This window comes from Trichechus manatus, unplaced genomic scaffold, assembly GCF_000243295.1.
Source record: "Trichechus manatus latirostris isolate Lorelei unplaced genomic scaffold, TriManLat1.0 scaffold00090, whole genome shotgun sequence".
In the NCBI taxonomy this organism is placed as follows: domain Eukaryota; kingdom Metazoa; phylum Chordata; class Mammalia; order Sirenia; family Trichechidae; genus Trichechus; species Trichechus manatus.
The window spans coordinates 3316132-3327782 of NW_004444026.1; the positions used below are offsets into that span (position 1 = coordinate 3316132).

General features: G+C 39.4%; 2 protein-coding genes across 2 annotated transcripts in view; one reads left to right on the forward strand and one right to left on the reverse strand.

Annotated features, from left to right (window-relative positions):
• SLC20A2 (solute carrier family 20 member 2) overlaps positions 1-153 on the reverse strand; it is a 119621-nt gene extending 119468 nt beyond the window's left edge. Inside the window, exon 1 of the mRNA XM_004382088.2 lies at positions 25-153. The gene's annotated coding sequence lies outside the window, so the exon portion shown is untranslated. The remainder of the gene's footprint in view (positions 1-24) is intronic.
• On the forward strand, positions 59-9970 carry SMIM19 (small integral membrane protein 19). The gene is made up of 4 exons (XM_004382089.2): positions 59-192; positions 4724-4861; positions 6872-6996; positions 9810-9970. The coding sequence occupies exons 2-4, from the start codon at positions 4728-4730 to the stop codon at positions 9872-9874; spliced, it is 324 nt and encodes a 107-aa protein (XP_004382146.1). The 5' UTR covers positions 59-192; positions 4724-4727; the 3' UTR covers positions 9875-9970.
• Positions 9971-11651: the final 1681 nt, after the last annotated feature.

An 11651-nucleotide genomic window follows, 5' to 3' on the forward strand; every position in this document is an offset into this window, starting at 1 on the left:
AAAACGAAAAAAAAAAAAAAACACCTGGCTCCTCGTTTCATCCGGAAACCGACGGGCCGGCAGGAAATGACGAAGGCAGAGGTCGTCTGGGTCCGCTCGGTAACCGGTTCCCGCGCGCCCGGCCTGGACGCGGTGGGGAAGAGCCCCGTAGCGGAGCAGCGCTGGCCGCGTACCGCCTCCGGAGCGAGCAGCGTGAGTGCCACCGCGTCCCCGCGCCTCCCTGGCCACCGGCAGGGCCGCGTCACTCCCGGGCCCCGCCTCCGATCGCGCCGCTGCCGCCCCGCCCCCAGACTTGCCGGGGAGGACAGAGACGGACCCGCCAGCGGCTCTCTGCGCCCCTAGCTCTGGGCTTTGCGGCGCTTTTAACCTGTTCGCCCTTTGCTCGAAGCCTTTCAGGGTCGTATGAAATAGGCTCCTAGTTCCAGAAACGCAGACAAGACAGCTGAAACAGCACCATCTGCAACGCAAGCTGGGGGCGAGACGGCCCCGGGGTGGTTGGGTTTTAGCAAGAGTGTGTTAAGATTGAGTCATTTGCAGCCGTCGAGTGGCGGAAATGTTTAAGGTCTCCAGGCGGCTCCGAAGGCGCCTGCCTGTGGCCACTTCCTGAGAGAGGATTATGTTTTATACCCGCTCGGGCTGATTTCTTCCCAGGAGGAGCAGGTCTTACAAGATTAGGGTCAAAACTGGAGAGGCAACACTTATATAGTGAAAAGAGTTCAGGTTTGTAAGTCAGATACGTGTGACAACCCAGCTCCTCTGTTTCCTACCCTGTGTGACCTTGGGCAAGTTGTTTAAGCCTTTCCCTGCTCCCCCACCTCCTCCCAGTGTCTCCTATATAAATGGAATTTTAATACCTCCCAGCAGGGTGGTTTTTTGAAAATTAAATGAATATGTGGACTGACCAGCACATAGCCCTCAAATGTTAATTGCCTTTTTCCTGTTGGTTGAACGCCTTTTAGCTTTTACGTTTCTGTTCAGGAACCCAATCCTTTAGTGTTTCAGAGGGCTGAGAAAAGCAAAATCATTTATTTATGCAGTGGTCTTTGTTATAAGGAAGTATTAAAAAAACCAAACCAGGCCCATTGCCTTCGAGTCGATTCCGACTCATAGCATCCTATGGGACAGAGTAGAACTGCCCCATAGGGTTTCCAAAGAGCTGCTGGTGGATTCAAACTGATCACCTTTTTGGTTAGTAGTCGAACTCTTAACCACTGAGCCGTTATATACCCAATAAACAAAAACTCATTGCTGTGGAGTCAATTCCGACTCCTAGGACCATATAGGACAGAGTAGAATTGCCCCATAGGGTTTCCAAGGAGCTGCTAGTGGATTTGAACTGCCGACCTTTTGGTTAGCAGCCAGGCTCTTAACCACTGCGCCACTAGGGCTCCAAGGAACTATAGGAACTGTTTATTTTTTTTAAAAGTTGCCGCTAGTCAACTGTTGGTGACCCCGTGTGCAAGTGAGTCAAGAATATTGAATATACCATGGACTGCCAGAAGAATGAACAAATCTCTCTTGGAAGAAGTACAACCAGAATGCTCCTTAGAAGCGAAGATGGCGAGACTTTGTCGCATGTACTTTAGACATGTTATCAGGAAGGATCAGTCCCTGAAGAAGGACATCATGCTTGGTAAAGTAAGAGGTCAGCGAAAAAGAGGAAGACCCTCAACAGATGGATTGACAACAGTGGCTGCAGCAATGGGCTCAAACATAGCAATGATTGTGAGGATGGCACAGGACGGGGCAGTGTTTCGTTCTGTTGTACATAGGGTCACTATGAGTCAGAACCAACTTGAGGGCACCTAACAACAACAACAATCTGAATTTGTACAGAAAATAACAAAGATCTAAGTGAGAGACAGAGTGATATCATTAAGGCATGATGCTCAATTTTGGAACCATTTAGACCTGGTTTCAGGAACCCAAAATCAAGAAACAAATTTTAAAACTTACGATACAGTCGCTTGCTCCCTAGAGAAAGTCTCCTAGTTATCAACCTGAAAGTTAATGTAAAAGCAAGCTCTAGCTGCCATATTTTGGCAACTTAATCTCTGGAAGTCCATGTTTACTTGGGGCTTAATTCAGCTCATCCTAGCACCTCCTTACTGAAATAGTTGTAATTCAAGCATTACTTTATACAAAAAATATGTGAAAAAGGTCAGTTTTCTCAAAAGAGCCTTCAGTGACACTCCAAGCACATGACTAGCTGTGTCAGTAAACCTGCTGAAACATTAACTTGCCAGGAATGAACCACTGTAATGCCCCTGGGCATTTTGCTTTAGTACTCAAGAAGAAGGCTGTGGTAGTATGCAGGAAGCACTCAACTGGCGTGTATGTGTGTACATTTGGTTAGATGATGGTGTACTGGCAGGGGATGGTCATAGTCCAGGTCACATGTGGGCCCTGGGTCTGTACTATGAACTAGAACATTCCTTATTCCTGGCAGTCTTACAAACTCATGCTATTGGTCCTCATGGAGGACTGCTTAGGCAAGGCCTACCCTTAGTGCAAACCTTTCACAACTTCACCACTAAAAATAACTCAAGTGCATGTCCCTGGAACTGTGCAAGAGTAGTGTCCTTGCATACCAGTGATGTTGTGTAATTCACATTAAAATTTTACCTTTCTGGGTTGGCAGTAATTAGAGATTCCTCTGTAAATATAATTAAAGACTGGCATCTTTGTAGCAGGAGGAAGACAAGCTCTGGGTACATATATACCATTTACTGAGTGGCACATGAACAGAATTTGGGAAAAACTGAAGCAAGAAAGTAACCTGGCTTAGATGCATTCAGGTGATAAACAGCTTGGAAACATTTTCATCATTTGTCAGATGAATGGCACCTGCGAGATGTTCTAGGGGCCATTGTTGTATTGTTCCCATGTACTGCCCAGTTTGTGAATGACTCCCAGTCTTGAAATCTACCACCTTTGCTGAATAATTGTCCAGGGCCTTCTGCAACATCTCAGATCAAACATCTAAAGCTATCTGTCTTTGCCAAACACCATCCTTGTTGTTACTTTACATTTGGCACTGACAACGTACTAGATTCCATAAATCATAAAGACAGTTAAATAGTCTCTGGGCTTTCAAAAGTTTCCATTTCTAAAGTAGGCCGTTTCCGTACTACAAGCCATATATGTTACATTCAGAGAAACTCAGAGTTCAGTTTTGAGGCATAAGAATTGAAACCGTGAATAAAGCAAATCCCCCTGTGCTTCCTACTTTCAAAAAAAAAAACCATAGCCAGCCTTTAATATCTAGGAATTGGGTATAGTCTAAAATTTAAGTAATATTTAGATCTTGCTTTTATAAATTTTTATAAAGTGCTATTTTTATGATTCCCTGGCTCATTTTCACAAGACCGATCTTTATATTCCTCAGACACCAATTAGATGAATTGCTCTTACCCTCAATGTCAAGAGTTTAAGTTAAATAGCCATTCATTTTATTCTAAATGAGTACAGCATGTCCCCAAACATCTGACAAAGAGTTTAGATGTCAGAAAGGGGACAACATGCCACCTGGCTTAGGAGCAGACTTCTGGAGAAATTTCATTCATTTTATACAGAGGCAAGCTATAAGAAAGAAAACAGACTCTTCCCTTAATAAATAACATATTAACTTTCTGAGCCAAATCTACTTTGATGATCCATTTTGGAGGCTTACTGGACAGATCGAAAAATATTTTAGTGGGAAGATTTCTGCAATGCCTTTATTGCTTTAGGCAGTCTAAAAAAAAAAAGTTGTTTATTGCAAAACAACTTCTTGGACGTTCCAGATATTTTTTCTTGGTATTAGAAAATGACTGTTTATTCTTAGAAATTACAGTACAGTTATTTCCTATTATTTGCTTAGTTTTTCTCCTTTTTATAGAGTCTAAAACAATACTCCCGGATTTCTTTCACATACAAGGTCATTTTTCTCAGACTTACCTTGTATGTCCAACACTAGAAAGAAACTTTTCTCTGTAAGGAAAAATTTAATTAACTTTTCAAAGACAAATAAATCATTACACTTTTAACTTATTTGATACACTTGGCTATTGCCACTCTCTTGTTGTGGGAATGTCCAAAGAATGCTTCTCTTTGAATAGAAGTCACAGCTGTGTAAATAGCAAAAAGTAACTTTTTATTCTCATAGCTTCTTTCAACCAAACTTGGCCAGCAGGCCAGAGCTGCATAAAGCTCCGAACGTTTTCCAGTCGTGTTAGGAGGGGAGTGGAGGAGCATTGTTCTGGCTAGCACATCTTTTTAAGGCTGCTGTCACGGGTGCAACACTGTTCGCTTTGCATCATGGCCGGTTGTTTGGGTCGGTGTTTTAAAGTCTTCTATTGCTCTCATCTCGGCGATAGTTACAATTTGGATGTTGTGCAATAACATTTCAGCCTGTATCCTTTTAGGAACATTATGTTTTAATCCTGAGTTTTAGCGCTTATGTAGGAACTATATAATGTTTCAAAGTGAAAAATAAATGGACTTGTATTACATGCCTTGATTATCTAGACCAGAGGTCGGCAAACTTTTTCTTAAAGGGCCAGACTGAAAATATTTTAGGCTTCTTGGGCAAAGAGGCAAAACTGAAGATATTATGTAGACTTATATAACCATTAAAATGTACCCTTTGAAGAATGTAAAAACCTCCCTTGGTCCATGAGCCATACAAAAACAGGTGGTACAGTCACTAATTAAAAACAGTTCATTCTTCTCTCTCTCACAGCTGCATGGCTGGAGGTTACGGAGTGATGGATGATGATGGTTCTATCGATTATACTGTTCACGAAGCCTGGAACGAAGCCACCAATGTTTACTTGATAGTGATCCTTGTTAGTTTTGGTCTCTTCATGTATGCCAAGAGGTAAATTTCAGAGTATATCTCAGGGTAGATAAGAAACTGGGCCTTGGAGATGTTTGTGTGTGTTGTTTTTAATTTGAATTGAATGCCTGAAAATAATATCATCAGAATTTTTGCTCCTGCTATGAAAGCACTGTCTACTTAGTCTGGCCAAGGTTTGGCTTTAAAGCCTCGTTGCTTTAAGAGAAGAAGGGTTATTAGCTGCAGCTCTGAACTCCCAGTTCTCTCCTTTCTGATATAACTCAACTTTATCATACAGCCTGGTTCACTGTCATCTTTAGATGAGCACTTTTTTTAGTAGGCTTCATTTTTGAGAGCAGTTTTAGGTTTACGGAAAAATGTACCCAAAGTATGGCTGACAGTGCCCATCTGCCCCCTCCCTTCTGCACATGTTTCTGCTGTTACCATCTTGTGTTCCTGTGGTACATTTGTTACAACTGATGAACCAATGTTGATACATTATTATTAACAAACATCCATAGTTTACATTAGAGTTCATACTTTGTGATACAGTATTATTAACAAAAACGCACAGCCCTATGGGTTTTTACCAAGTCCCTGGATGGTACAAAAGGTTAACACGCTAGGCTGCTAACCAAAAGGCTGGAGGTTCAAGTCCACCCAGAGGCACCTCTGAAAAAAGGCCTGGCAGTCTACTTCTGAAAAATCAGCCTTTGAATACCCTGTGGAGTACAGTTCTATTCTGACACTCATGGGGGTCACCACGAGTTGAAATCGAACTAGATGGATTCCAAAAAATGGACTGGGAAGAAAGGTTTTAACAAATGCCTAATATCATGTGTCCATCATTACAGCATCACACAGAATTGTTTCACTGCCCTGAAAATGCCCTGTGCTCTGCCTGTCCATCCCTTCCGCTACCCTCGATCCCCTGGCAACCATCATCATCTCCATAGTTTTCCCTTTTCCAAGTGTCATATAGTTGGAATCATACAATATATGGCTTTTTGCAGACTGGCTTCTTTCACTCGTGAACACAGACTGTGTCTGGTGTGCAATGTAGTGTAAATCCTCAGTAAATATTTCCCAAGCCAGTGAACCACAATTGCCTTAACTCCAGATTTTGTAGCTTAATTTAACTGCTCCCTTCCACACTCACTGGCTTCTTTCCCGGAGGACAGTTTTTAGAAGGGGGGTTGGGGGGTGGGGGGTGGGGGTGGAAATACTTTGAAGAAGAAAAAGCAGTATTAGTTGGACTTAGTTACTTCTACTTACAGCCATATTGTTACAGGATGTCTTCAACTAAGGTAAAAAAAAAAAAAAAGTATTAAATAATTAAAATAATTGGTAATCCAAAAATAATTTGTTTGACCTGGGGAATCGTTCAGACCTGCACTTGCTCTCAGACATGCATGCTCACCCGTCCCAGACACGTGACTCCTGGGCAGCTTAACGGTTGGCTGCCTGGACTCTAGGGGTGGGTGAGCGAAGGCTCCACGTATCATCACTGATTCACTTGCAGGTAGCAGCTTTTCTCTAAAAATAGCCACTCCTCCTCCCCACACCACGATTTTAAAAGCAGAGGCACACTGTTCTTTAGTTTTAACAAGATAGCCCCATTAAGTTCATGCTATTTAAGAAATATGCTTGTTCATTATTTTCCAAAATTAAGGTCTGTGGACATTCTGTTTATTCACTAACTCCGTAATTTAGCTTTATTTAGATTACATGAGAGGGACAAAAATCAGATTTTTGTGTGTGTGTACATTTTTCTACACAGTTTGGCTTTTCAAGAGGGGGAGAGGATAAGGGAAAGGCACAATGGAGGTACTTCACTTTGTATTAAATGGATGTGTTCTGCTCACCCTCATACATCTTAGTGAAAGAAAGAATACTTGAGCCAAAGAAACATCTCACAAAGACCAAACAGGAGATGAGCTTATTGTCATTTAAGTCCTTTTAATGTAGCTTCTGATGACTACGACCATGAAGATACTGCAGTACCGTAGACATTAATACAAACCTCAATTCTGCGTTGACTTTGTGTTTTAGAAATAAAAGAAAAATTCTGAGGATATTCAGTGTGCCACCTACAGCAGAAATTTTGTCAGAACACAACTTTTATGACACCATAAGCAAAATTCGTTTAAGACAGCAACTGGAAATGTATTCTATTTGTAAGTATATTCTGTGCTGAACTGTATACATAAGCATGTTTAAAATAGATTTTCTGAAATTGAATCCAGTTAGCAAAAGGTTATAAGAAATAGTAATGAAAACTTTGTACTTTTTTTTTTAACCAGCAAAGGCAGATTTACCATTTACCATGAAGTTAATGCTTCAGGACCCTTTGCTTGTACAGGACCTTAAGAGCCTGAGAAGGATCCTAGCAATGTGGTCACATGATCATATTTTTGTAAATTTTCTTTGTAAATTTTGTAATTTATAATACAAATTAAATTTTGCAAAATTAGCTATTTTAACTACAATTGGTTAAAACTGCTATCTCTTCCTATTCCATTCTCCCCCTTTTTACACTTTTTGTGTCAGGTGGCACTGAAGTGGCTGAAAGAATTTTGGGGATTTGGCTAAGGGGAAGCTGAGGGGGAGCTACGTTTAGTTTGGATGTGATAGTCTGTATTTATGGGGTTTGTGGTTACTTCGGTTACAATTACTGCAAGCCAAAACAGTATAGAAGTGACTTCCAGGAATATGGTACCATGACATAAAGGGGTTAAGGCCAGAGGTCATATCTCAATATTAATATGTCCTGTAGTACTGAGCACTGCGAGTATGTAGGTAGTGGAGAAGAAACAAAGTTTATAATGTACAGAGCCAGAGTAAATTGTATATCTAACCCATAGCTCTTTATGCCACCATTTAAAAGAATGAGGTGTTTTCCATGGTGTATTGTTAGGTGAGTAAGGATGCAATAATAGATATATTAGGATGCTAATGTTGTAAAATCAAATGACCAAAATATCTCTTATGGACATGTAATACATGTAACATATATGTACTTATGCAAGCATGGAGGGAGACATGGAATGATAACACATTAAATTATTAGCATTGGTTACCTTGGTGGGGGTGGTGTGGGGTTTAAAGAAAAAAAACTGGGCATTTTTTAAAGAAAGTGTCCGCAGTGAAACCATGTATTCTGTAATCCCTTTAGGTAAAATTTTATGTGTGTGTGTGTTGTGTGTGTGTGGACACACCCATGTTCACAGGTGCATAAACACATATGCATAGAAAGAAGCAAGAGAGGATAGTCAGCAAGATGTTACTGGTGTATATCTCAAGGGGAATGGAATTTCAGGTGAAAAGTAGAAAAAAATGTATATATATGGATCAAACAAGTAAAACCTGAAAAAAATTCCTCAGCATAAATTTTATCCTAAGAATTGATGACAGCGATTCCTTTGGGGAGGGGAGCTGGGTCGGCAGCTGCAGGACTGACTGGTGAGAGGGAGATACACTTTTCACTGTTTACCCTTTTGTTTTTGCATTTTGTACCATATGAATGTGTTAACCAATTTAAAACAAGGAATAAAACTTAAGTATTCTAAAAAAATGTACAGAGCCAGAAGCTCATATGGAAAATGATAAGAATTAAGTGTTCATCAGTGCCTAGTCAAAACAGAAGTTAGTGTCCATCGGTAATATACTCAGTGATATACCATATACAATTAGAAACCCACCGTGTGATTTTTTTTCTTTTTGATGGGAATGGTGTAAAATATGATTTATCAGAATTCCTGTGTTTATCGAGTGTGTTAGTTTTCTATTGCTGCTGTAACCAATTACCGTAAGCTTAGTGGCTTCAAACAACACAAATTTATTATCTTAAGTTCTATAGATTAGAAGTCCTGCAAGGGTCTCAACTGGACTAAAATCAAGGTGGAGGCTGTAGGGTAGAAGCCATTTCCCTTTTCCAGTTTCTAGAGGCAGCCTGTATTCCTTGGCTCGTAGCCCCTTCCTCTATCTTCAAAGCTACCAGCATTGCATCTTTCTAACTGTTTTTCCATATTCACATCTCTCTTTCTGAACTCAGCAGGGAAAGGTTCTCTGATTTTAAGGGCCCATGTGATTAGATTGGGCCCACCCAGATAATCCAGGATAATCTCCCATCTCAAAACTGTTACCTTAATCACATCTTCAAGGTCCCATTTGCAATGTAAGGTAACATATTCACAGGTTCTGGGGATTAGAACGTGGACGTCTTTTGGGGGGGGGGGTCATTATTCTTATAAGCAGTGAGTATATGCATGAATTTGCATATTTAATGCATCCAAATATAATGGATCATTCCTGACAAAGTCTGCTGGTTGAAGAGAAAAAAGGAAACAAAATCGGCGTTTTTTGAAAATGAAAGATCACCACATCATTACATGACTGCCAGATTACATCATTACATAACTGCCAAACCACTGAGAATCATGGCCCAGGCAAGTAGACATATAACCTTAACCATCACAGCCAGCATTACTCTCGCTTCACACCTCGGCGTTTGTTACTGCCAGACGTACGTCATTAATGCGCAAAATAGATAGATAGTAGATTTTTTACTATTGTCATAAATGCGAAATGTCAGATAATGAGATAGTTGACAAGTGAGGAGTGGATATATTTTCTCTAGTTTCAGGCTAACTCAGTTTTTCTTCAATAAACATTTCTTAGAAGTACAAGAAAGGAAATTACAGAACAGTCATTTAATTTTAATGGCATAATTAATGATTACTGTATATTTTAGAGCTCTAAATAATCCTGATATGTCAAACAGTCTGTGAAACATTTGAAAATGGGTATTAGTGTCGAGAAATTAGAGAATCACAAAGAATAATAACTTTCTTATAAAGAAATAAAATTGTTTAATTTGAGACTAATTCTTTACGGAGGATCATGACTTGACTGTGATTTAATGTTAGCTAATAATTTATTTTGCAATTTTATTACTTTTTATATGTTCTTGTTTGTTTTCTTTCAACAGCAAGGAAGTATGACTATCAGCAGCCACAAATCCAAGCTGACAGTGTGCAGCTTTCATTGGAATGAAATCTCAGAAAATGAGCAACACAAGTAATTGTTGCTAAACAGTACAGTAGCAAGCTGCTAATTCTTCCTATTAAATCATGAACAGCATTTTTAAAAAACTTCTGTCTCCATAAAATCATTTTACTTGTGACTTTTCCCAGTTTTTTTGTGTATGTGGTTTTCTGTTTGTTTTTGTAATTGAATCACCAAGTCATTTGTTACAAAAATAAAAATGCCTCAGAGGTTCCAAACACGCACAACTTGCCCATGCCCAGGAAGATACAGAACAACCAGAGACAGGGATTGTCCCTTGTAAAGAGCTTTGATTGTTTTCAGGATACAGTGAGGCAGGGATGAAAACACATCTTTGGAAGTGAGAATTCCAGCACTTATGCCACCTTGATTTGAAGATTTTGCAAAATTAAAACATAAAAATCCAGTCACTGGAATAACTTCTTAGATTGTATTCTTTGATAAATGTAATATCAACAATGGACTAATTTATGTTCTTACTGCTGTTGTTAGCTACTCTTTAATTGACTTCTTCAGAACTTGCACTGTAGATTATCTCTTCTCCTTCATGACCCATCCCATCTGCTAATTTTAAGAAGCTTTCTGTGACTGGGTCCCTGGGTGGCACAAACTTTCAAGTGTTCGACTACTAGCCAAAAGGTTGGAGGTTCAAACATCCCCAGAGGCACCTCAGAAGACAGGCCTGGCAATCTGCTTCTGAAAGGTCACAGCCTTGAAAATCTATAGAGCAGTTCTACTCTGCACACATGGGATCGCTATGAGTCAACTGACAACAGCTGTCCACAGCAACAATTATATTCATACGAGTTAGTTTGCTTTTTCTCCCCCGGTTTTATTTCTACCAGATGGATCTTCTTTAAGCTATCCTAGGGCTGTGCTGCTGTATAAATGGACATCTCTATTTTGATATTGGCAACTTGTTTTTCACCAATATTACTATCACTGTTTAATATTTCTGTCTGTTACTTATGCTTTTTTCGTATAATAAGCTTCCCTGAAACCCCCATATCTTGTACCATGTTGTACTTTACAATGGAATGTTTTTACATAATTTTTCACATTTATTTAAATACAGGCTGGTTGGAGGTAGTGGTGTGGAATTTCAGTTATCCATATAACTTAAAAATCTGGTTTTGAATCAAAGCTAGTCTTTTTAAGAGTTAGAGTTAATCATCGCAAGTATAATTCCCTTTATAATTGTGAAATAAAGACTATAAATTTTAAATGATAATTCACGTTTAGACCAAATAAAATCATTCAGGAAAATTACATTTATTTTTAAATCTTAATTATATCATTCAAAAATGTATCTATTATACAAGATGAATTGCTAATCAAATGGAGTAAGTCTTAACTCACAAATGAGTTCTATTGTACCACCTATACATGGAATAAAAAATTGGCTAAAGGATTGTAAACATAATTGTGGGATGGGGAGCAGAATAGCAAGTGAACAGTCAAACTTTGCATTACTCTTAGGAGAACTGTATTTCTATGAAGAGAATTGAATTGAGCAGGAGTGGTTTACTTATCACTGACATGTGGCATGATCTGGACAAATTATATAAACTGTCTCAGATCATTTGTAAAAATGTTCATAAATAAATATACATCCCATGATGAAATTGTTGCATTTTTGTCGGTTAGATAGAAACAGTCATAACTAAAAACTGGTAGATCGTTTGGTGAGCATTGAACCTTGGCAAGTGAGAGAGGACAAATTCCTCCTCTTTTTTCTCTAAAGCTAACCGATGGGAATCACACA

Excerpts from the sequence above, each read along its gene's own strand:
- SMIM19 (XM_004382089.2), top strand. The coding sequence starts at position 4,728 with ATGGCTGGAGGTTACGGAGTGATGGATGATGATGGTTCTATCGATTAT. Across the intron at positions 4,862-6,871 it reads CTCTTCATGTATGCCAAGAG|AAATAAAAGAAAAATTCTGA; the intron begins GTAAATTTCAGA and ends TTTGTGTTTTAG. Across the intron at positions 6,997-9,809 it reads ACTGGAAATGTATTCTATTT|CAAGGAAGTATGACTATCAG; the intron begins GTAAGTATATTC and ends TTCTTTCAACAG.